At 39.1% G+C, this 25,650-nt stretch overlaps 1 protein-coding gene across 3 annotated transcripts in view; it reads right to left on the bottom strand.

The window, feature by feature from the left end:
• RLF (RLF zinc finger) overlaps positions 1 to 25,650 on the bottom strand; it is a 91,291-nt gene that overhangs the window by 40,153 nt on the left and 25,488 nt on the right. Inside the window, exons 2-5 of one of the 3 annotated variants that reach the window (XM_035250967.2) lie at positions 24,995 to 25,149; positions 23,332 to 23,413; positions 19,669 to 19,801; positions 13,106 to 13,308 (exon numbers count right to left, since the gene is read on the bottom strand). In XM_035250967.2, the coding sequence (XP_035106858.1) occupies positions 13,106 to 13,308; positions 19,669 to 19,801; positions 23,332 to 23,413; positions 24,995 to 25,149 (573 nt within the window). Of the gene's footprint in view, positions 1 to 13,105; positions 13,309 to 13,621; positions 13,817 to 19,668; positions 19,802 to 23,331; positions 23,414 to 24,994; positions 25,150 to 25,650 lie in introns of those variants that run through there. The other 2 variants (XM_078331337.1, XM_035250968.3) reach the window with 2 other exon arrangements.

Genomic DNA, 25,650 nt, shown 5'->3' with positions numbered 1-25,650 from the left:
TGAAAAGACAGGTAGTGCAAAGCATTTTTATCCTTTGATTTTTTTTCTTTTCTTTTTTTTTTTTTTGAGACAAAGTCTCGCTCTGTCACCAGGCTGGATTGCAGTGGTGCATCTCAGCTCACTGCAACCTCTGCCTCCTGGATTCAAACAATTCTCCTGCCTCAGGCTCCCAAGTACCTGGGACTATAGGCAAGCACCACCATGCCCAGCTCAGTTTTTGTATTTTTAGTAGAGATGGGGTTTCACCATGTTGTCCAGGATGGTCTCAATCTCTTGACCTCATGATCCACCTGCCTCAGCCTCCCAAAGTGCTAGGATTACAAGCGTGAGTCACTGTACCCGGCCTCCTTTGATTTCTTTTATCACCAGAAAGCCTAACAAATTAGAACATTTTTTAATGAGGCCCTAGGTCACAGCTCCAATCCCCATTTGAGGAAACTACATGTTGTCCACTTCATAGCGACCAACTGGCTGTTTCATCTCTGTATCCCGTACCTGTGCTCCTGTCTAGGGTCATTCACCAAAACAAAGATGACCAGCATTCTGTCTCTATCTATACTTACCCTGCCTAGACAATCCTCTCAGATTCAAGTGACTACTAAATCTCAAAGTCCAGGTCACAGTGCTTCCAACTGGAATGTTGCTAACCCAATATCGATCCTCAAATAAAGTCTGTGAGCACTTGAAAAAATAAATTAGTTGGTAGAAATGCAAAGACTACTAGGAGCCAGGACAGAATCACAAATTCCTGGAGTCAGTATTTTGGCCATTGAGAAGTATCTTAGATATAAGTACATCTTAAATTTCAAAAAGAGGCTGGGCATGGTGGCTTACACCTATAATCCCAGCACTTTGGGAGGCTGAGGTGTGCAGATTGCTTGAGGTCAGGAGTTGGAGACCAGCCTGGGCAATGTGGCAAAACCCTGTCTCTACTAAAAATACAAAAATTAGTTAGGTGTGGTGGCGCACGTCTGTAATCCCAGCTACTGAGGTGGTTGAGGCCGGAGAATTGCTTGGCCCCAGGAAGTGGAGGCTACAGTGAGCCAAGATCACACCACTGCACTTCAGCCTAGGTGACAGAGTGAGACTTTCTCCCCCCGCCAAAAAAAATTTTTTTTCAACAAAAGAATCTGATAAAAGATTCTCACAGTGGGGAGATATAATCTGGGCCGTGGGGGGAGGGGCAGGGAGCGGTGCGATCTTAGCCATCTGAAGTAACTACTGACCCAAATGATGATCCAGGATGCAATCATCCTATGCAGAAATCTGAATCACAACACTATACTTGGTTTCATCTTGGTTCACATTTTTATAAATATACAGATAGCTTAAGTATGATATTTCAAAATAAAATAAAGCTGAGAGAGAAAAATATTGAAATCACAATTTTAAACTTCAAAAAGGCCTCCAAGCAAAATTTAAAAACTTACAAAGCACGAGTGGAATGTTCCAGCTTTAATGTTCTGGTCATAACTCAGGTAATAAAAGCTAGAAATCCTAGTAACAAAAGATCAAGGGATGAGGCTATACCTTTCATCATTAATTCATTCAGTAAGTACTGAGTGGCTACATGGCTAAGCATTCTTCTAGAATATAGGGGTGTACCAGTAAACAACCTATGTTCCTGTCCTTAGAGTTTATAGTCTAGTGGAAGGAAATACTGAATAATCAAATATGATGCCCAGTAGAAGTAGTAATGTATACTACAAAGAAAACACAAATAGGTAGAAAGAGTGAGAGGGGTTATTTTAAATGGGTTAGTATATACATATAATAATAACAGCAGATATTTAGGGCAGAGTAGCAGGACAGAGTAATATTTTAGATGAGACAGTGAGGAAGGCCTCTCTGATATGGTAATACTGAACAGACATGAGAATATTTAGAGCAGACAGCAGGTAAGGGAGTAAGCCATCCAAATTATCTTGTGGAAGGGCATTCTGGTCAGAGGGAATAGCAGGTACAAAGCTCTAAGGGACATGCTTGGCTTGTTCAAACAACAGCAAAGACAAGGTGGTTGGAGAGCAGTAGGCACTAAGTCACATAAGATTAAGGTCAGAGAAGGTCAGAAAAGTAGCCAGGGGCCATGGCACATAGAATAAGAATTCTGAATTTATTCTGAGGAAGATGGAAAGCTATTAGATGATTTTGTGCAGAGGAGTGGCATGGCACAAGTTTGAGAGAGATTACTCTTGCTATTTTCTAGACGAAATGTAGAGGGCAACAGTAAAGACAAGTATGCCAGTCCAGAGGCTTCTGTATTCATCTTTGTACCCCAATTCCTAACATAGTATTTGGCATATAAACCCTTAGGTAAATACCAACAAGGATATTATTCCTTATCCTATGTCTTTAATATAATATTACTAGTAATACACCAAGCTCAGGTTTGAATCCCAGTTTAACCACTTTAGCTTTGTAACCTTGAAACATACTACCTAATCTGAGCTGGACTTTCCTCATGAATAAAATGGAGTTACCTCAGAGCTATTGTCCTGACTAAACACAGCAAAATATATAAAGTATTCAGCACAGTGCCAAACACATAGTAAGGGCTTTAAAAAAAAAAAAAAACCTCATAAAAACAAAATCCAAATATCAGCAATATCAAGAGCTTAGTTATGGACATGTTAAATCTGAGAAATTATTAGCTCTACACATAGAGATGGTAATTAGGCAATTGGACATGGGTCTGGAGTTCAAAGGAGGGAATGAGGCTGGAGAGAAAATTTTGGGGACTCAGATCATAGTTGGTATTCAAAGCCAAAGATGAAGGAAATAAGCCTAGTTAAGTGTAAAAAGAGAAGACCCAATGACAGTCATTGAGTATTGCAACATATACTCATTAGAGAGAAAGTAATCAATGAGGTAGACAAAAAGCCAAAGAGTATGGAACCCAGGTAACCTTGGAAAACTGTGTCAAGGAGGCAAAGTTGCAAAGTTAAATTGGTTAAGATAAAAACTGAAAGTCATCATTAGATTTAGTGATGTGGTATCCTGCCAGGGACAAAGATCATGTTAGAATGTCTTGAAAGGGAAAAATATGTTCGATAGTAAATTAAGACAACTGGGAAATAGGGCAGTAGCTAAAAAGTGGAAACAGGACCTAGAGAAGCATTTTCTTTCTTTTCTTTTTTTTTTTGTTTGTTTGTCAGACAGAGTCTCACTCTCTTGCCCAGGCTGGAGTGGAGTGGCGCAATCTTGGCTCATTGCAACCTCGGCCTCCTGAGTTCAAGCAATTCTTGTGCCTCAGCCTCCCAAGTAGCTGGAATTACAGGCGTGCAACACCACACCCAGCTGATTTTTGTATTTTTAGTAGAGACAGGGTTTCTCCAGGTTGGCTAGGCTGGTGTCAAACTCCTGACCTCTGGTGACCCGCTCACCTCAGCCTCACAAAAATGCTGAGATTACAGGCATGAACCACCAGGTCTGGCCCTAAGAAGGGTTCCTTTTTTTTTTTTTTGAGACGGAGTTTCGCTCTTGTTACCCAGGCTGGAGTGCAATAGCGCAATCTTGGCTCACCGCAACCTCCGTCTCCTGGGTTCAGGCAATTCTCCTGCCTCAGCCTCCTGAATAGCTGGGATTATAGGCACACGCCACCATGCCCAGCTAATTTTTTGTATTTTTAGTAGAGACGGGGTTTCACCATGTTGACCAGGATGGTCTCGATCTCTTGACCTTGTGATCCACCCGCCTCGGCCTCCCAAAGTGCTGGGATTACAGGCTTGAGCCACCGCACCCGGCCAGAAGGGTTCCTTTTTAAAGATGGAAGAAATAATAGCACAAATGCCAATAGGTTACAACAGAGACGTGGAAATTGATGATGGAATAGAGAAAAGGAGAACTGCTGTAGCATTACCCTTAAGGGAGACAACATCAACTGAAATACAGAAGTGAAGGGGGCTGGCCTTAGGTGGAAGAATACATTATAATTTATCGGAGCGGACTCAAGATGGTGCTGTGAGAACAACCCAGGATTGAAGCTCTCGCTGGATGTGCAGAGAGGGTGAGTCGGGGACGCATTTCCAGACGGATATTAGTTGCTCACAGAACGGGGAAATTCCCAGGTATAAAAGAGATACGGGATGCCAGGCAGAGGTCTTGGCTGGTGTAGCTGGCAGCCGGTGCGGCTGCAGCCCGCGCCGGAGCGCAGAGGCGCTCCACAGCGCTCCATACAAAAGCGCACTGTTATGGGTGCCCTGTTGAACCGGCAAACTGAGACCTGAGAGGGCTGAACTTGAGACTGAACGGGACTTGGACAGTGAGCCAGCCCAGGAAATCCCAGGGACACAGCGTTTGGGGTAGCGCAGTGTGACAAACAAAACGGCGATTCCAAATGCTCCCGGTGAGGAGGTTTTCTTAAAGCACAGCTCTGTGGGGGAGGGGTGTCTGCCATTACCGAGGCAATCAGCCCCTACTGAGGTACACACCCATTGCTGACACAGCCTGCCGTTGCCGAGGCAACCCGGTACAACAGAGAGACTCCTCCGCAGGGTGTAGCCCATGGCAACAGGGCGGAGACCGCAGCAGAAGGGCAGAGCCTGCAGCAACAGGGCGAACCTCACACCAGCAGGGCGGAGCCTTGGCAGGCAAATAGTGACTAGACTGCCTCCTAGCTGAACAGGACAGCGAGGAGGACACTCACAAGGAAAGCCCCAACCCCCCACCAGACAGAGCATCTGAGAAAAAAAGGGTTTTTTTTATGAGTTATGTTGCAGCAGAATTAAACATAGCAGCCTAACAGCCCTGAATGAACAACATAGCTCACAGCTCAGCACTTGAGCTCCTACAAAGTACAGACTGTCTCCTCAAGCAGCTCCCTGACCCCTCTATATCCAAAAGACTGACATTTGGCAGGCATCATTCTGGGACAAAGATAGCAGAAAAAGAAACTGGTAGCATCCCTCGCTGTTCCACAGCTGCCATAGGTGCACCCCAGACAAGCAGTGCCTGGAGTGGACCTCAGCAGTCGTACAGCGAAGGGGCTAGACTGGTAGAAGGAAAACCAAGTAACAGAAATACTTCATCATCAACAATCTGGGTGTCCACTCAGAGACCCAATCGAAAAGACAGCAACTACACAGACAACAGGTGGATAAATCCACAAAGATGGGAAGAAACCAGCGCAAAAAGGAGGAAAACACACGAAACCAGAACACCTCGCCGCCGAGAAAGGACCAAAACTCCTCACCAGCAAGGGAACAAAGCTGGATGGAGAATGACTGTGACGAAATGACGGAATTAGACTTCAGAAGGTGGATAATGAGAAACTTTTGTGAGCTAAAAGAACATGTTTTAAATCAATGCAAAGAAACTAAGAACCTTGAAAAAAGATTTGAGGAAATTATAACAAGAATGGATACCTTAGAGAGGAATATGAATGAATTAAAGGAGCTGAAAAACACAATACGAGAACTTCGCGAAGCATGCACAAGTTTCAATAGCCGAATTGACCAAGCAGAAGAAAGAATATCAGAAGTGGAAGATCAAGTCAATGAAATAAAACGAGAAACCAAGTACAGAGAAAAAAAGTGCAAAAAGGAATGAACAAAGTCTCCAAGAAATGTGGGACTATGTGAAGAGACCTAACCTACGTTTGATAGGCATACCAGAATGTGACGAAGAGAATGAATCCAAGCTGGAAAATACTCTTCAGGACATTATCCAGGAAAATTTTCCCCACCTAGCAAGACAGGCCAACACTCAATTGCAGGAAATACAGAGAATACCACAAAGATATTCCACAAGAAGAGCAACCCCAAGGCACATAATTGTCAGATTCAACAAGGTTGAAATAAAGGAGAAAATACTAAGGGCAGCCAGGGAGAAAGGTCGGGTCACCCACAAAGGGAAGCCCATCAGACTCACAGCAGATCTCTCGGCAGAAACTCTACAAGCCAGAAGAGAGTGGGGGCCAATATTCAACATCCTTAAAGAAAAGAACTTTCAACCCAGAAGTTCATATCCAGCCAAACTGAGCTTCAGAAGTGAAGGAAAAATAAAATCCTTTGTGAACAAGCAAGTACTCAGAGATTTTGTCACCACCAGGCCTGCTTTACAAGAGCTCCTGAAAGAGGCACTACACATACAAAGGAACAACCAGTACCAGCCATTCCAAAATCACACTAAATGCTAAAGAGCATCAACATAATGAAGAATCTACAACAACTAACGGGCAAAACAGCCAGCTAGCATTAAAATGGCAGTATCAAATTCACACATAACAATATTAACCCTAAATGTAAATGGACTAAATGCACCTATCAAAAGACACAGACTGGCAAATTGGATAAAAAGCCAAAACCCATCGGTGTGCTGTATCCAGGAAACCCATCTCACATGCAAGGATACACAAAGGCTCAAAATAAAGGGATGGAGGAAGATTTACCAAGCAAATGGAGAGCAAAAGAAAGCAGGAGTTGCAATTCTCATCTCTGATAAAATAGACTTTAAAGCAACAAAGATCAAAAGAGACAAAGAAGGTCATTACATAATGGTAAAAGGATCGATACAACAAGAAGAGCTAACGATCCTAAACATATATGGACCCAATACAGGAGCACCCAGATACGTAAGGCAAGTTCTTAACGACTTACAAAGAGACTTAGGCTCCCACACAATAATAGTGGGAGACTTTAACACTCCACTGTCAATATTAGACAGATCAACCAGACAGAAAATTAACAAGGATATCCAGGGCTTGAACTCAGACCTGGAGCAAGCAAACCTGATAGACATTTACAGAACTCTCCACCCCAAATCCACAGAATATACATTCTTCTCAGCACCACATCACACCTACTCTAAAACTGACCACATAATTGGAAGTAAAGCACTGCTCAGCAAATGCAAAATAACTGAAATCATAACAAACAGCCTCTCAGACCATAGTGCAATCAAGTTAGAACTCAGATTTCAGAAACCAACCCAGACCGCACAGCTTCATGGAAACTGAACAACTGGCTCTTGAATGTTGACTGGATAAACAACGAAATGAAGGCAGAAATAAAGAAGTTCTTCAAAACCAACAAGAACGAAGACACAACATGCCAGAATCTCTGGGACACATTTAAAGCAGTCTCCAGAGGAAAGTATATAGCAATAAGTGCCCAAATGAGAAGAATGGGGAGATCCAAAATTGACACCCTATCGTCAAAATTGAAAGAGCTAGAGGAGCAAGATCAAAAAAATTCAAAACCCAGCAGAAGACAAGAAATAACTAAGATTAGAGCTGAACTGAAGGAGATAGAGACACAAAAAACCCTCCAAAAAAATCAATAAATCCAAGAGCTGGTTTTTTGAAAAGATCAACAAAATAGACAGACCACTAGCCAGATTGATTAAAAAGAAAAGAGAGAACAAACAAATAGATGCAATAAAAAATGATAAAGGGGAAATCACCACAGATTCCACAGAAATTCAAACCATCATCAGAGAATATTACAAACAACTCTATGCACATGAACTAGTAAACCTGGAAGAAATGGATAAATTCCTGGACTCCTGTGTCCTCCCAAGCCTAAACCAGGAGGAAGCTGAAACTATGAATAGACCAGTAACAAGGGCAGAAGTCGAGGCAGCAATTAAGAGCCTACCACACAAAAAAAGCCCAGGTCCAGACGGGTTCACAGCCAAATTCTACCAGACACACTAAGAGGAGCTGGTACCATTTCTTCTGAAACTATTCCAAATAATCCAAAAAGAAGGAATCCTTCCCAAATCATTCTATGAGACCAATATCATCCTGATACCAAAACCCGGCAGAGACCCAACAAGAAAAGAAAACTTCAGACCAATATCCATGATGAACATAGATGCAAAAATCTTCAATAAAATATTGGCAAGCCGATTGCAACAGCAAATCAAAAAACTTATTCATCATGATCAAGTAGGATTCATCCCGGGGATGCAAGGCTGGTTCAACATAGGCAAGTCTATAAACGTAATTCACCACATAAACAGAACCAAAAACAAAAACCACATGATTATCTCAATTGATGCAGAGAAGGCATTTGACAAAATTTAACAGCCCTTTATGCTAAAAACCCTCAATAAACTCGGTATCGATGGAACGTATCTCAAAGTAATAAAAGCTATTTATGACAAAGCAACAGCCAATATCATACTTAATGGGCAAAAACTGGAAGCATTCCCTTTGAAATCCGGCACTAGACAAGGATGCCCTCTGTCACCACTCCTATTCAATATAGTACTGGAAGTTCTAGCCAGAGCAATCAAGTAAGAAAAAGAAATAAAGGGTATTCAAATAGGAAAGGTAGAAGCCAAATTGTCTCTATTTGCAGACGACATGATAGTATACCTAGAAGACCCCATCGCCTCAGCCCAAAAACTCCTGAAACTGATAAGCAACTTCAGCAAAGTCTCAGGATATAAAATCAATGTGCAAAAATCACAAGCCTTCCTCTACACCAATAACAGTCTTAAAGAGAGCCAAATCAAGAACGAACTGCCATTCACAATTGCTACAATAAGAATAAAATACCTTGGAATACAACTCACAAGGAACGTAAGGGACCTCTTCAAGGAAAACTACAAACCACTGCTCAATGAAATCAGAGAGGACACAAACAGATGGAGAAATATTCCATGTTCATGGTTAGAAAGAATTAATATCGTAAAAATGGCTATACTGCCCCAAGTAATTTACAGAATCAATGCTATACCCATCAAGCTACTATTGACTTTCTTCACAGAACTGGAAAAAACCACCACGAACTTCATATGGAACCAAAAGAGAGCCCGCATAGCCAAGTCAATTCTAAGCAAAAAGAACACAGCGGGGGGCATCACACTACCGGATTTCAAACTATACTACATGGCTACAGTAATCAAAACAGCATGGTACTGGTACCAAAACAGAGATATAGACCAATGGAACAGAACAGAGGCATCGGAGGCAACACAACATATCTACAACCATACAATCTTTGATAAACCCGACAAAAACAAGCAATGGGGAAAGGATTCCCTGTTCAACAAATGGTGCTGGGAAAACTGGCTAGCCATGTGCAGAAAGCAGAAACTGGACCCCTTCCTGACACCTTACACCAAAATTAACTCCAGATGGATTAAAGACTTAAACATAAGACCTGGCACCATAAAAACCCTAGAAGGAAATCTAGGCAAAACTATCCAGGACATAGGAGTAGGCAAGGACTTCATGACCAAAACACCAAAAGCATTGGCAACAAAAGCCAAAATAGACAAATGGGACCTAATCAAACTCCACAGCTTCTTTACAAAAAAGGAAACAGTCTCTAGTGTGAATTGGCAACCTACAGAATGGGAAAAAATTTTTGCAGTTTACCCATCTGACAAAGGGCTGATATCCAGAATTTACAAAGAACTCAAACAGATTTACAGGAAAAAAACAAGCCCATTGAAAATTGGGCAAAGGATATGAACAGACACTTTATGAAAGAAGACATATATGAGGCCAACAATCATATGAAAAAATGCTCATCGTCACTGGTCATCAGAGAGATGCAAATCAAAACCACATTGAGATACCATCTCACGCCAGTTAGAATGGCGATCATTAAAAAGTCTGGAGACAACAGATGCTGGAGAGGATGTGGAGAAAAAGGAACACTTTTACACTGTTGGTGGGAGTGTAAATTAGTCCAACCATTGTGGAAGACAGTGTGGTGATTCCTCAAAGCCTTAGAAATAGAAATTCCATTTGACCCAGCAATCCCATTACTGGGTATATATCCAAAGGACTATAAATCGTTCTACTATAAGGACACATGCACACAGATGTTCATTGAAGCACTGTTTACAATAGCAAAGACCTGGAATCAACCCAAATGCCCATTGATGATAGACTGGATTGGGAAAATGTGGCACATATACACCATGGAATATTATGCAGCAATCAGAAATGATGAGTTCGTGTCGTTTGTAGGGACATGGATGAATCTGGAGAACATCATTCTCAGCAAACTGACACAAGAACAGAAAATGAAACACCACATATTCTCACTCATAGGCGGGTGATGAAAAATGAGAACACATGGACACAGAGAGGGGAGTACTAAACACTGGAGTCTATTGGGGGGAAAAGGGGAGGGCCAGTGGGAGGGGGAGGTGGGGAGGGATAGCCTGGGGAGAAATGCCAAATGGGGGTGAAGGGGAGAAAGCAAACAAAACACACTGCCATGTGTGTACCTATACAACTGTATTGCATGCTCTGCACATGTACCCCAAAACCTAAAATGCAATAAAAAAAAATTAAAAAAAAAAAATTATAATTTATCTCCTGTAACATAAGAGAAGACATATGTTCATAGATCCTGGTAGATGAATAGATATTTTAGAGATAGAGTTTATGAAAATTCTCTTCTTTCTCTTCTCAGTGCTTCAGTTTTTTCAGAGAAGTAGGGAATAAGTTTAGCAACAGAGAGTAAAGCAGGGCAGAAAAGTATTATAGTATAGCTTTGAAGAATAAGAAAAAACTATGCAATAGTAATCTAAGAGTGGGAGAATGAATGGGCTAATAAAAACATAGGCTGGGCGCAGTGGCTCACACCTATAACCTATAGCACTATGGGAGGTTTAGGTGGGCAGATTGCTTGAGCCTGAGAGTTCGAGACCAGCCTGAGCAACACGGCAAGACCTTGTCTCTACCAAAAAAAAAAAAAAAATTAGCCAGGCATGGTGGCATGTTCCTGTGGTCCCAGCTACTTCAGGAGCTGAGGTGGGAAGATCACCTGAGCACAGGATTTTTGAGGCTGCAGTGAGCAGTGTTTGTGCCACTATCCTGTAGCCCGGAGTAAAATTACTTAGCAGCATTTTCTCCATTAAGTTTGGCCCCATGAGTCCAGCTAAATACATGGAGAATAGATGAAGATTTAGGGATAATTGGGATACTGATAGTCAAACAACTACAATTAAGAGAGAGCCAGGTGCAATGGCTCATGCCTCTACCACTCTGGGAGGCCAAGGCGGGTGGATCATCTGAGGTCAGGAGTTCAAGACCAGCCTGACCAACATGGAGAAATCCCATCTCTACTAAAAATACAAAAATAGCTGGGCATGGTGGCACATGCATGTAATCTCAGCTACTTGGGAAGCTAAGGCAGGAGGATCGTTTGAACTCAGGAGGCAAAGGTTGCGGGGAGCTGAGATCATGCCATTGCACTCGAGTCTGGGCCATAAAAGCGAAACTCCATCTCAAAAAAAAAAAAAAAAGAGAGAGAGACCAGCAGAGAACCTGAGAATATACACAAGGGAGTGATGATGGTCTGAGTTAAGGAGAGGAGTAAGGGGGATAAGGAAGGATGAAAAGGTGACAAGATCAATAGATCTTGATTGATCCTGGTAGAGTCTATAAATTAAAGGGAGTGAGGTTGAAAGACAGTTTTAATTGGAGAGTAAGATATTATAAGTAAAAGCTTCAGAATTACTAAAGCATAGAACCAGATCCTTGGGACTCTTAACATCTAATAAAAAATTTCAGTGCAGAATAAGAATCCATATGTCAGAATTGAACGGAAGATAAAGATTAAAGGTAGATGATAAAATAATGTGCAGAAATCTCTAATTTTTTTCTGTATAATATGTCAAAAACTATTAGAGAAGTCTAGGCTAGGTGCGATGGTTCATGCCTGTAATCCCAGCACTTTGAGAGGCTTAGGCGGGCGGATTACCTTAGGTCGGGAGTTTGACACCAGCCTGACCAATATGAAAAAACCCCGTCTCTACTAAAAAATACCAAAATTAGCCAGGTGTGGTGGTGCATTCCTGTAATCCCAGCTACTTGGGAGGCAGAGGCAGGATAATTGGTTGAACCCAGGAGGCAGAAGTTGCGGTGAGCCAAGATTGCACCATTGTATTCCAGCCTGGGCAACTAGAGTAAAACTGTCTCAAAAAACAACAACAACAACAACAACAAAAACTCTACTAGAGAAGTCTAATTCCAAATTTAAGAAAAATAATTCAGGTTGTTTTTTTGTTTGTTTTTTTTGAGACGGAGTTTTGCTCTTGTCACCCAGGATGGAGTGGAGTGGTACCATCTCTTCACTGCAATCTCTGTCTCCCAGGTTCAAGCAATTCTCACGCCTCAGCATCCTGGGTATTTGAGATTACAGGCGCCCACCACTGCACCTGGTTAATTTTTGTACTTTAGTAGACACGGGGTTTTGCTATATTGGCCAGGCTGGTCTCGAACTCCTGGCCTCAGCTGATCCACCTGCTTCAGCTTCCCAAAGTGCTGGGATTACAGGCATGAGCCACCACACCTGGCCAATAAAATAGTTTTTTAAAAAAAGACTCAACCAGCTGGACACAGTGGCTCATGCTTGTCATCCCAGCACTTTGGGAAGCTGAAGCAAGTGGATTAACTGAGGCCAGGAGTTTGAGACCAGCCTGGCCAACATGGTGAAACCATATCTCTACCTAAAAAAAAAAAAAAAAAAAAAAAAAATACAAAAATTAGCCAGGCATAATGGCATGTGCCTGTAATCCCAGCTACTTGAGAGGCTGAGACATGAGACTCACTTGAACCCAGAATGCAGAGTTTGCAGTGAGCCAAGATGGCACTACTGCACTCCTGCCTGAGTGATAGGGCAAGACCTTGTCTCAAAAAAAAAAAAAGACTCAACCCTTATTTTCCATGGTATCCAGTTTGGCCACTTAATTGTTCAGATGTAGTCTTGGACTCTAGAGTCCTACACTTTTCTGCTTACAAAATTAAATATATAAAGTAACTTAAGCTAAAATTAAGTGCCATTTTCTTTATCCCTTGATGCCATGATTAACAACTTCTACATCTCCCAAAAATGGAGGCATCATTACTTTAAAAAGAAAAAACAACCTTTACAATTGAAGATTTCACAGCAAATCATCACCCAAACAAGTATACATCCCTCTGCATATTATTTAGTTATCTACTTTTCAAATTCCACTCTAAAATATTAAATTCTATCTGCTGAGCAGTTAAATATACAATTAAAATCACATTTTTTGGTAGCCTGAAAAAAATGAATCTTGGTTTTCATTATGAAGTGAAAAAATAAGCCATGCAATATATATAAAAATCTATTAAATGCATATCAAGTTTGAATGACAGTTATTTACTCACCTCCTTAATAGCATCTTCATTAGGGAGCATAGAACATAAACATGTGATGTAGGCTTGCTGAAAAGATGACACATTTGAAATTTCCTTAGATTCTGCACATAGTTTTGATAAAGTAGTAGCCTGGGGGATGCAGTTAGATTTCAACAAATGTTTTATTCGCATTTGCAGAAAGGAAGGTCCTTCTTGTGCAATCAATTTATTGACTAGAAAAAGTAAAAAATAAAATAGTTTGACAACATACCACATAACATGTCACACTTGCTAAGATGAAAGTTTGAGATCTTTTTATTTGTTTTGATTTTTAGTTAATAAAAATTTAGCTTATATAAATGGGAAGTTTCTTCTGACCTCAATACTCTCATCTCATCTAATAGAGATGAGAGGAAAATTAAGAAATAGTGAAATGAACTATAAGCATAAATACAAGAAATGAAGCAAGTAACCTATGTAATATTAACAATGATCAACTGAATGCTTATGAGACATCAAGTTTTAAAGCTGCATATTTTTATATACCTCTCATTTATTCTTCACACCACCACCAAGGCAAGTATTATCCCCAGTCTAAGGTTAGAAAAATTAATATTCACAGAAGTTAGGTAACTTGCCAAGGATTCCAAAGCCAGTGGTGCTCTTTCCTCTAAACCAGGCATTTCTCAAAGTGTGTTCCACCGACCAAAAGACCTGAGAGATAGTCCTAGAAAAAAAAAGGATTCCTTGGTCAAATCTCTGAACAGTCCTGCAATAAAGAAAACTGTTCACTTTTATTTAAAAACCCAATGTTTCCTAAACTGATTTGACCAGAGAACCCTTTTATACATATTAGTAACCTGTAAAACATGTGTTCCTGGTTCAGTACACACTTTGGAAAATGCTACCCTGAAACCATACTGAATATTGGGCACTTGACACTGACTGACTCTGGATGAGCCCTCAATTTTTGAATAGTAAATATTAAACAAGTATGTGACATCACTATATAGTATTACTTAAAGAACAGAGGGATTGGGTGTGGTGGTTCATGCCTGTAATCCCAGCATTTTGGGAGGCTTAGGCAAGTGGATCACAAGGTCGGGAGATTGAGACCATCCTGGCCAAGATGGGGAAATCCCGTCTCTACTAAAAATACAAAAATTAGCTGGGTATGGTAGCGCACACCTGTAGTCCCAGCTACTTGGGAGGCTGAGGCAGGAAAATCATTTGAACCTGGGTGGTGGAGACTGCAGTGAGCTGAGATTGCATCGCTGCACTCTAGCCTGGCGACAGAACAAGATACCATCACCAAAAAAAAAAAAAAAAAAGAATAGAGGAGAGACTATTGCATGTCAAGCCAAGTGGTGAGCAAACAAACTGCTTTAGGTGGTTAATCTAAAACAGTGTCTCTCAAACTTGAAAGTGCTTTCTGGACCACCTGGGGAGCTTATTAAAATACAGATTTACTAGGTCTGGGATCTGAAATTTTGCTTTTCTAACAAGTTCCCAGGTGGGGTGGGTGGGTGGGTGGGTGGGTGTGTGTGTGTGTGTGTGTGTGTGTAGAATAGCAATAGTTTATACCAAGGATAATCCACTGGACCAATTTTAATTACGTATCAGAATAAATTGCAAAATTATCCTTTTAAAAAACATATAAAGAAAAAAGGAAAAAACATATATGTATAAAATCACAAATTTCAAAAGGACACTAAAATCTATACAATAAAGTTTGTCTCCCTCCTACCCTGACCCTGCTTTGGTTTCCTACCCTGAGAAACAACAAGCTTCCAATTTCTTGTTTATTCTTCCAGAAATACTCTATGTATATGGAAGACATTCTCTTTTGCCACTTAATATATGATATAGGTCATTTTATCATCTGTGCATTTAGAGCTACCTTCTTATTCTTAACAACTGAATAGTATTCTGTGGTATGGATGCACTATAATTAATTTAGCCAATCCCCTACTGATAGACTTGCAGGTTATTTCCAATCTCTGTCACCATCACCAATAATGCTGCAACTTACAACTCTATACATAGGTCATTTGAAACGTGAATAAATCTACAGAAATAATTCCTAGAAGGAAAACTGCTAAATTAAAGGCTCTGTTCATTTGTAATACTGATTCATACTGCAAAATTGCTCTCCAAAAATTGTACCAATTTATATTCCCATCAGCAATATGTAAGTGCCCATTTCCCAAGGCACTTCAAAAAGTTCTGGATTCCAGAGCTCCAACTCCGGAGATTATGATTTAGCAAGTGGAGTCTGTACCTTGGGATGTATGGTTTTTGGTTTTAAGTTCCATAGATAGTCTAATATGTAGCCAAGGTCAAAAAGCATAGAGGGAAAACAGATCACAATCACTGGGACTTTTCCATTTTAGTCCCACAGTTACTAAATTCCAGAAAATGTACTCATAATCAAACCCTTCACTCACATAGCTCTTTATTCCTTACTTCTCTTTTCAGCAATGATATTCTCTCAATTATACAACAATAAAATTTTGGCATTATCCTTCCTTGATACTTCCTTTCCTCAAAGAAATCAACTTAGTTATTATGTCCTAGCAACTTTTCTAATTCTCTACAATCTAATTCATCCCTATTATTTCCTGTCACATTTGTCTCCCCTACTATTCTGCCTAATATCAGACTCTGCTCTATTTATCTGCCATATGAGGTTGTAAGCAATTCTGCAAATCCCACAGGAAGCAACATACCTGATAACAGGCATATTACCTACATAACCTATCACCTTACAAATTCCCACAGCATTTTACTTCTTTTCTCACATTTAGTTTTCTCTAAGAACAGTAATAAGCGATTACAGTGTACAAAAGTTAACATTTCAGGTTTTAGAATCACAGATCTGGGGTTGAATCCTGATTCTGACACATAGCTGTGAGATCACTGGACAAATTAACTGACCTCTCTGAGCCTCAAGTTTCTTCATCTGTAAAAAAGTTAGTTATATTCACCTCACACAGATGAATGAATTAAAGAAATACTGGAAATGCAAACAAGACTCAGCACAAAGCCACACATAAATGTTTCATAGTACTTACTACTGTCTCTGGTATCTCCGTTATTACACTGTCAGCAATTTGTGAACAAATATCATGTTTTGTTAGTTTTTGTATTCCCTACAGCACTAAGCACAAGGCTTTATGTATTACAGATGTTTAATTAAACCATGTATTTAGTAACTGAAGGGTTATCGCTCTCCAATCAAAAACGTTTTAACATCATCTCACATGGGCTCAAATACTGCCTCCACAATTTTTTTTTTTTTTAAGATGGAGTCTCACTCTGTTGTCAAGCTAGGGGTACAGTAGCACAATCTCAGTTCATTGCAACTTCTGCCTCCCAGGTTCAAACAATTCTCCTATCTCAACCTCCACAGTAGTGGGGACTACAGGCGTGTGCCCAGCTAATTTCTGTATTTTCAGTAGAGACAAGGCTTCACCATGTTGGCCAGGATGGTCTCAATCTCCTGACCTTGTGATCCATCCAACTTGGCCTCCCAAAGTGCTACAATTACAGGCAAGAGCCACTGTGTCCCGCCCTGCCTCCACGATTTTAACTACATAGTCTTGGGTATGTGCAATTTCTCACCTGTTTCATGGATTAAGTGAGATATAAAAGCACAAATACAGTGCCCAACACATAGCAGGCATTCTGAAAATCATAGCTATTATTTCTGTAAGGCTATTTTATTCAACAATTATGACTACAGTTAAACTGCTGCTTAATCAATTTTAAAACATAGCTCAATCTTGTATTTTAAAAATCATTTGAAGATATCCAATCTTTAAATTTCTTTATTGAAAGGAAATCTACCATATGCTTCAATATTTAAAACAATATGTCTCACTCCCAATCACAATCCCTTCTGTATTTTTTTTTTTTCAAACATTTCAATACATTTTAAAAATTCTTATCCCTCCCTTCCATCTATATGTAACAAGTGAACTGTTTTGCCATATTCTCTGCCTTGTCTTTTTCAGAACCATTTAAAAGAAAGGTACATAATTCATGATGTAAAAACAGTAACACCTAAGGTCCAGTTGAATAACACTTCTGCTGGGCATGGTGGCACACGCCTGTAATCCCAGCATGTTGAGAGGGCAAGGCGGGTGGATCACCTGATGTCAGGAGTTGAAGACCAGCCTGACCAACATGGTGAAACACTGTCTCTACTAAATACAAAAAATTAGCAGAGTATGGTGGTGCATGCCTATAATCCCAGCTATTTGGGAGGCTGAGGGAGGAAAAAATCACTTGAACCCGGGAGGCAGAGGTTACAGTGAACCAAGATCACACCATTGTATTCCAGTCTGGATAACAACAGCAAAACTCCATCTTAAAAAAAAAAAAAAAAAAAAAAAGTGGGGCACAGCTCATGCCCGTAATCAACGGATTTTGGGAGACTGAGAATGGTGGACCACCTGAGGTCAGGAGTTTCAGACCAGCCTGACCAACGTGGAAAAACCCCGTCTCTACTAAAAATACAAAATTAGCCAGGCGTGGTGGTGCAGGCCTGTAATCCAAGTTACTTGGGAGGCCGAGGAAGGAGAATCACTTGAAGCCAGGAGGCGGAGGTTGCAGTGGGCTGAGATTGAGCCATTGCAGTTCAACCTGGACAAGAGCGAAATTCCATCTCAACCAAAAAAAAGAAAAAAGATAAACAGCTCTTTCATGGTATCTTTACTGATCATGTCAGGTGAAAGTATCAACAATTGGCACTTATTACAGAAAACAATCAGTGAGATGAACATCACTGCTTTTTGGCATCAAATATGTTAAATATCTGGCCTGCAGAGGCAGTGGAGATATAAAGAAGGCTTTTAAATATTTTCCCAAAATTAGGTTAAGAGCCAATTGTGAAAGTAGGCAGGCTACATGTTGCCTATCACTTATACTGTGGTCCTCAACATAATTCCTTGGATATGTAGGTATCATGTACCTACTCAGTGTCTTACTCAGATAGTGGATGCTTAATTAATATTTACTGAATAGACAGGGTACCACAGAATGTTAGGTAAGCAATGCTTCTCCCTATTTCTTGATGTTTTCCTATGTTAAAAATAATTAATTACTGTTAACTCCAGCAGTGGCATGACATAGTTGATTAGTATATCAGGGGAAAATACATTAAGGATGTTTAACTCAACCCCATCCTTTTTTCCTCCTGGGCTTGGGCCTGCCTGTACAAAAGATGCAATCTCTTCTGCCCTAGTCAAGACTTATCTGGATAGGGATCTGCCTAATTCTGGGATGTTTCTGAAATGACCTGGCTCTAACAGCTTTTATCAATAACAAAGGTGGTATTTTAGCACCCATCTACCTATATTTACAAAGGGATGCTATTTATTGAGGACCTCAACAGAAAACGGTAAACACCAATCTTTTTCTGTTTAACAGCTCTTTTCCTTATTTTTTTTTCTTATCAGTGCAACTGGTAAGTACTAGAATTACTAAGTGCCTTTATGCCCATCTTCTTACTATAGAGAGAGGTCCAAACACCATGATATGGTAGGTGAATGGATAAGCTAACTGGGATTTTAAGGCGTTAACAACCAAATGGCTTGTTCTAAGACCTAAAGATATCTCAAAACGTGTAATAATTGCTCCAAAATCTGTTTTTATACCAAAAATGTACTTAACAGAGTGTAATCCTTTGAACTTTCCACTAACTTGATGCAAATGAAGTTACAATTGTTGTCTATATCAAACAAGATACTTTTTTGTATCTAAAATGCAAATGTCAATGCGAATCCACAATTTTTCTGGTCTTCGACTGACAATTTTGCAAATAAAAAATTTCAGTCTGACTAGGTATGGTGGTTGATGTCTGTAATCTTAGCACTTTGGGAGGCTAAGGCAGGAGAATCTTTCGAGCCTAAGAGTTCAAGACCAGCCTAGGCAACATAGTGAAACCCCTGTATCTATAAAAAATAAAAAACTTGTGCACGGTGGTGCATCCCTTTAGTCCCAGTTACTCGTGAGGCTGAGGCAGGCGGCTCGCTTGACCCTGAAAGGTAGAGGCTGCAGTAAGCCATTACTGTGCCACTCCAGCCTGGGTGGCAGTGAAACTTGTTTCAAAACAAAACAAAAACAACGAAAATTTCATTCTTTGCATTTCTCTATAAAACACTAAATTGCAATTATTTGGAAATAATGAAACAAAAAAGAAAATTTTTTCACAGTCCTTAGTTGTTACAATAAAAATAATACAAGCAAAGCTCTACCATACACCAAAGACTACAGCAGATTATTCATTTCTATCTCAGGAACTTTGTATGAACATTGTCACTCAATGCAAAATTTTAAAATGAGTGCAAAGGGACTTAAAACTATCAAAAAATGCTTAGCCAGTATGTGCTTGGAAAAAAAAACTATCTAAAAATGCAAGAATCCTTACTTAAAACATTAAATGCTAGTAATTTTTACTACTCAAAATAAAAACAGAATGACTAGATATATACACACGTAAAATTTCTAAAATTTTAACCCATAATCAATTCCAACTTTCTCAGAATTAAATCCTCATCCAGTATAGTCAATAAAGTCTTAAGACTTACCTTCATCTGTTTCTACTGGCTGTTGAGACAGAATTTTAAGAAGAACTGGGTTTTTCCACACCCCTTCCTTGGTAACATGAACCAGTATTTGTAGGTTATTATTCCCAAATTCCAATAATGCATCATGTGACTCCTACAACAAGAACAGCATACCCAGAAAAAATTAAGTTAACATATAAAAATTAGTTTTGCCTTTTCAACATACCTGAACACCTAGGAATTTAAATGACCTATACTTTGGATATCCTAAAAATAAGTAAGCCAAAAAAGACTATCCTCAAAGCCTTGTAAAATCCTGTTGCTGTCTTTTTAAAAAAAAACTAGGATGGGGCTGGGCATAGCAGCTTATGCCTGTAATCCCACCACTTTGGGAGGCCGAGGCAGGTGGATCACCTGAGGTTATGAGTTCAAGACCAGCCTGGCCAACATGGTGAAACTCTGTCTCTACTAAAAACACAAAACATTAACCAGGCATGGTGGTGCCCACTATAGTTCCAGCTACTTGGGAGGCTGAGGCAGGAGAATCACTTGAGCCTAGGAGGTGGAGGTTGCAGTGAGCTGAGATTGTGCCACTCACTGTACTCCAGCCTGGGGGACAGAGTAAGACTCTGTCTCATAAATAAATAAATAAAACTAGGATGTTTTCACTAAGTTGAAGAGTGCCTTTAAAATGTCTTCCTGAGAGGCCGGGTGCGGCGGCTCACGCCTGTAATCCCAGCACTTTGGGAGGTCGAGGTGGGTGGATCACAAGATCAAGAGATCGAGACCATCCTGGTCAACATGGTGAAACCCCATCTCTATTAAAACTACAAAAAATGAGCTGGGCATGGTGGCGCGTGCCTGTAATCCCAGCTACTCAGGAGGCTGAGGCAGGAGAATTGCCTGAACCCAGGAGACGGAGGTTGCGGTGAGCCGAGATTGCGCCATTGCACTCCAGCCTGGGTAACAAGAGCGAAATTCCGTCTCAAAAAAAAACAAAAAACAAAAAAACAATAAAATGTCTTCCTGAATTCCTTGCTGGTAAAATTATTACCACAATTCAACTTAAGTCCTTGTATTACTGTTGGATATTTGAAGTGCCCTACTATTAGGGTCACTCATATTACTAGCAGACTCTGAAGACCTGACTGATAGCCCTTACGGAGGATGATTTAATTATTTTTTGTTTTGTTTTTGTTTTTTGAGACAGAGCTTTGCTCTTGTTGCCCAAGCTCAAGTACAATGGCATGATCTCAGCTCACTGCAACCTCCACCTCCCAGGTTCAAGTGATTCTAATGTCTAATCCTCCCGAGTAGCTGGGATTAAAGGCACCTGCCATCATCCCTGGCTAATTTTTATATTTTTAGTAGAGATGTGTTTTCACCATGTTGGCCAGGCTGCTCTCAAACTCCTGACCTCGGATGATATGCCTGCCTTGGCCTTCCAAAGTGTTGGTATTACACACGTGAGCCACCGCGCCTGTTGATTTAATTATTTTAAGGCCATCAGTGCCACTTTCTTTTAAAAAATTATGCAGTATTCACACAAGCTGCCTATTCCTTCTAACAGGAACAACAGGAATACTACTTAGTGACATAAATCATTATATAATTGTTTAAATTCGTCTAAAAATTGCTATTTAAATGAGAGGTGGCTCTATATAAAATGTCCTGAAAGTCTAAGTTCTTAGCTGTCATTCTATCTTCTCAGCAAACAAAATGGATTTACTAATAGTCTGTTTATTAAAGTTCTTATATTCAAGGGTAAGGGAAAAGGAGTCAGAAACTTAATTCAGTATAAATGATTACGTATATGTCTCACTGTCCTCCATTACTAAGTGAGGATTATTGACTATGGTGAAGTTATTCCCATGTTCTAAAATTCTAGCTTGTTTTTCTTCTTTTCAACTGCTGAAATTCTCCAGGAACATAAGCTTCCATTTATGCCAACATTTCTTTGAAAAATATAAGCCAAAAATGCTCACAGCTGTAAGAATATAGTTTAGTATACACTCAAGTGAAAACTACAAGATATAATAAAGTCTCCCCATCCCTTAACTTTCATGTTAAAATATAACAGTCCTTTAGTACACATATACAGTCACCCACACACCCACCCAATATGTTGCATTTATTTCTGCTGAGAAAGGGCTTAAAATATGGAATTGACACAGAAAGCAATATTTCAAATTAATAACTTACTAATAGCAATATTTAACAAATGGCTGCAATTTTCCTTTAACAGCTTGACCTATCCTCAGGCTTCTTTCTCCTTAAGAATGACTCGCATTTTACTTTGGAGTGAGGAAAAAGAGTCCATGTGAAAAGTTAAAAATTTGTGGTATCTGGTTATCATACTTATAGTCTCTAACTGACCTGTACCTGCCTCAGCCTCCTGAGTAGCTGGGATTACAGGCACGCGCCACTGTGCCCAGCTAATTATTTTTGTATTTTTAGTAGAGATGGGGTTTCACCATGTTGACCAGGATGGTCTTGATCTCTCAACCTCGTGATCCACCCGCCTCGGCCTCCCAAAGTGCTGGGATTACAAGTGTGAGCCACTGCGCCCGGCCTCTCATTTTTAATTAAAAAATCAATTATAGAGTGCACATTTTTATATCTATAGGAAAAATAGTCTGGGTTACTCAGCTGAAAATAGTAATTGAGAAATATTCTACCTGTGGCCTGCTCTGGTAAAAACTGTTCTCTTACCAAAAGTATCCTCAAAACCATTTGCTGCCTTGTCCATTTATAAGAAAAATTAAGAGTTTTTTTTATTTTTTGGATTTCAACAGGGATTATGTCTTAACATTTATTCGTACCCCTACTACATTTATTTACTGAATGCATGTTAAAAAAAAAAAAATCCTACACATGATAAACCTGAAAAAACTTTTACAAGTGGAAAATGAGGCAACTATTTTATTCAAGCAAGCTATTTAAGAAAAGAATAAAGAAATATGAGATATTTCTCTCTAAAAAGGATAGGGGTTTGGTATCCCTAATAAAAAAACCTGAAATCCGAAATGTTCCCCAAATCCAAAACCTTTCTAAGCATCAACATGGTACTCAAAAGAAATGTTCATTGGAGCATTTTGGATTTTCAGAGTAGGGATGCTGAACTACCAAATATAATAAAAATATTCCAAAATCTAAAATACTATCAAGCATTTCAGATATGGGATACTTGAAAAGTATTAATATAATAGTAATAGTCCTAATCAGGATTTGCCCCCTTCTAGAATGCCATATGCCAGAACAAAACTACTGGTTTCATTCTAAAATAGTCTAGCCTTTTCAAAAAGACCATGATTAAAAAAAAAGAAAAAAAGATGTAATGAAATAGTGTTTTGTATACTGAAGGTTACCACATAAGTAAGTATACTACAAATGATGCAAATACTGTTACTTTATAATCATGTATGATTTTGATAGCTTTATGCTGCCTAAACTTTATTTTTGAATAACGAAACTTTTCTGGTGATTTCTTAACTATATAGAAACAAACAAAACCAAATGAAACAAACAAACCCATTTTTAATACATCCCCTTCATCATTTCATGAACTTAATACCAATATATAATAAACTTGTTTTTATTCTAAGCTTTCAATTTTAGTTTGCTGGGAGTAATTAATTAGGTATCTTGGATACAGAAAATTTTTCTGAGTTAAAATCAACTTACCTGAAGAGATTGAAGGAATGGTACCCAGACTTCACATGGCAGTTCACTTTCAGACACTGAAAGCAGTAATTCAAAACAACTCCTATAATAAAAATGAGTAAGTATACAAAGGTCATTACAGTAATAATTAAGTAGAGTATGACAGCAATACTAAAAATCTATTTTGCATATGTTTAGACTATTTAAAATGTTTTTACTCTTTAAAATTTTCTTCAGAGTTGCTATATTGATGGTTCAATTTTAAAAAGGAGGAAAAAAAGACCACAAGGCTTTATATTTACATTGTTAGAGTATAAGAATAAGAATTTACATTGTAAGAATATAAGGTAAGAATATAATAAGCCCTTTAGAAATCACATTCCAAGCAGTTTTGTTTATTTGGGTGTGAAGAGGCACATATATAGGAACAATTCTAATTCCAGCAGACAAAAATAAGAGCTTATACTATTGTCAATTCAGCTTATAAAATGATAAATATATATAACTGTTATCTATAAGTTTCTATCACTTGCAGAGGAAACAGAAAGACTGGCAAAGTCATTTCTTTACCTCTAAAAAACCAAGCAAGAAAGAGTTTCCTTTTTCTATTACCCAGGAGACACAGAAAAGAAATTAACAGAAATTTTTTTGGAAAAAAGAAATGCATAACTTGAATAATGATCAACTCAAAATACCAATGGATCAACACCTTTCTAAAACCCTGCAGAATACTTTACCCCTTAGGGATTATAATAGGTAAAACAGAAACTAAGACTTGGTAGAAAGAAAAATAGGATCATAAAACCAGGAATGCTGGTCTTCCATAAAGGGATGGTTTTAGAGGTTTTCTGGCCTTCGGAGAACAGGAAGAAAAACAGGTGAGGCTACGAAAAATAAATAAACCATCTAGACTAGAAGTTATCTCACTAAACAATCTGTGAGTTGAACAAGGTGATGCCCCACTAAAACTGAATAGCTGTTGTATCTTTTCAATTTGCAGATGAAATTACAATAAAGGTGTAATTTTTGTCTGCTACTATGCGGCTAAATATTAAAACAACAGCTAAATCATATTCCTTTTTTTTTTTTTGAGACAGTCTCATTTCATCACCCAGGCTGGAGGGCAGTGATCTTAGCTTACTGCAATCTTGGCTTACCGCAACCACTGCCTCCCAGGTTCAAGTGATTCTCTTGTCTCAGCCACTTCCCGAAGTGCTGGGATTACAGGCATAAGCCACTGCCCCCAGCCTAAATCACTGTCCCTTTCTTAGAAAGGTAATCTTATACTGCATCCTGATATTTTTTCTAATAAAATTATTCTGAGTTCAAATATTATCAAATTGCAGAATTTCATGCTGTTTTTGCCAAGATGTTCTTCAAAGACCACCAGTTTCCAGGTATTCTGTCATTTAAATCAATCTATACCTAAGGGACAGAAATATATCATTTTCAGTTTCCAAGCCTGAATAGAGACTCTAGAGGCAAGTTAAAGATAATGTTGCTTGGCTGGAGCTTCGCTTGGACTGTATCTCCTGGGAACCTGAGTATGAAGGAAATTTCATTCAATGGTATGACTCTAATGGTGCTTTGGAAGATAAATGTGATGCCACTGTAAAGAGAAATCAGGCAAACAATATGACCAATGGTATTCAATTTTAAGAGTGATTTAAGTTCTTAAACTTACAGCACTAATCTGCCAAGCACTAAGAGGACATCTTCACATTCAGTAGTTAAGTATGGACGAGCACTGGCAAAGCTTTGAATGGCAAGTCGATATACCTCCAGAAGATACACAATATGTTCTGATGCATTCTTGTTGCTTGCATATTGCAATAAGGTCTACAAAATAAAATAAAAAATTATTTACAAATAAAAATAATGAAACAGATTGTCTTTGTCCTCATATGCATCACATCGCTCTCCTATTTCTTTTCTAATGGATGCATATAATTTTTATTTGCCTTTTAAGGCTCTGGTTTGTTCAGAAGATTCTATTTTCATCACTTAATGAGTTATTTCTGCTGAGTTAAAGAAAAGGCAGAACTACTTTTTCAATGTCAGAATAATTCTAAGAGTAGAGGCATAAAATGCCTATAGTTGTTCTCATTATAGGTCTGGAGTTACCATCTCTAAAATTCAATAATGAGTTTTCAACCATGTGCCAAGCACTGGGTACATAAAAGTAAGACTATGATCTCTGTGTTCTACAACAAGAGACGAATTACTTCTGAGTATGACTCTCAGTTCTACAGCTCCATAAAATCCTTTTTTTTGTTTGTTTCTGGACACATGGAATTAATTAGGTTTCCAAAGGTAATTTATGCAAATTTGTAAAAGATC

This window comes from Callithrix jacchus, chromosome 7, assembly GCF_049354715.1.
Source record: "Callithrix jacchus isolate 240 chromosome 7, calJac240_pri, whole genome shotgun sequence".
NCBI lineage: Eukaryota > Metazoa > Chordata > Mammalia > Primates > Cebidae > Callithrix > Callithrix jacchus.
This window is presented reverse-complemented; position numbering and strand designations above follow the sequence as displayed.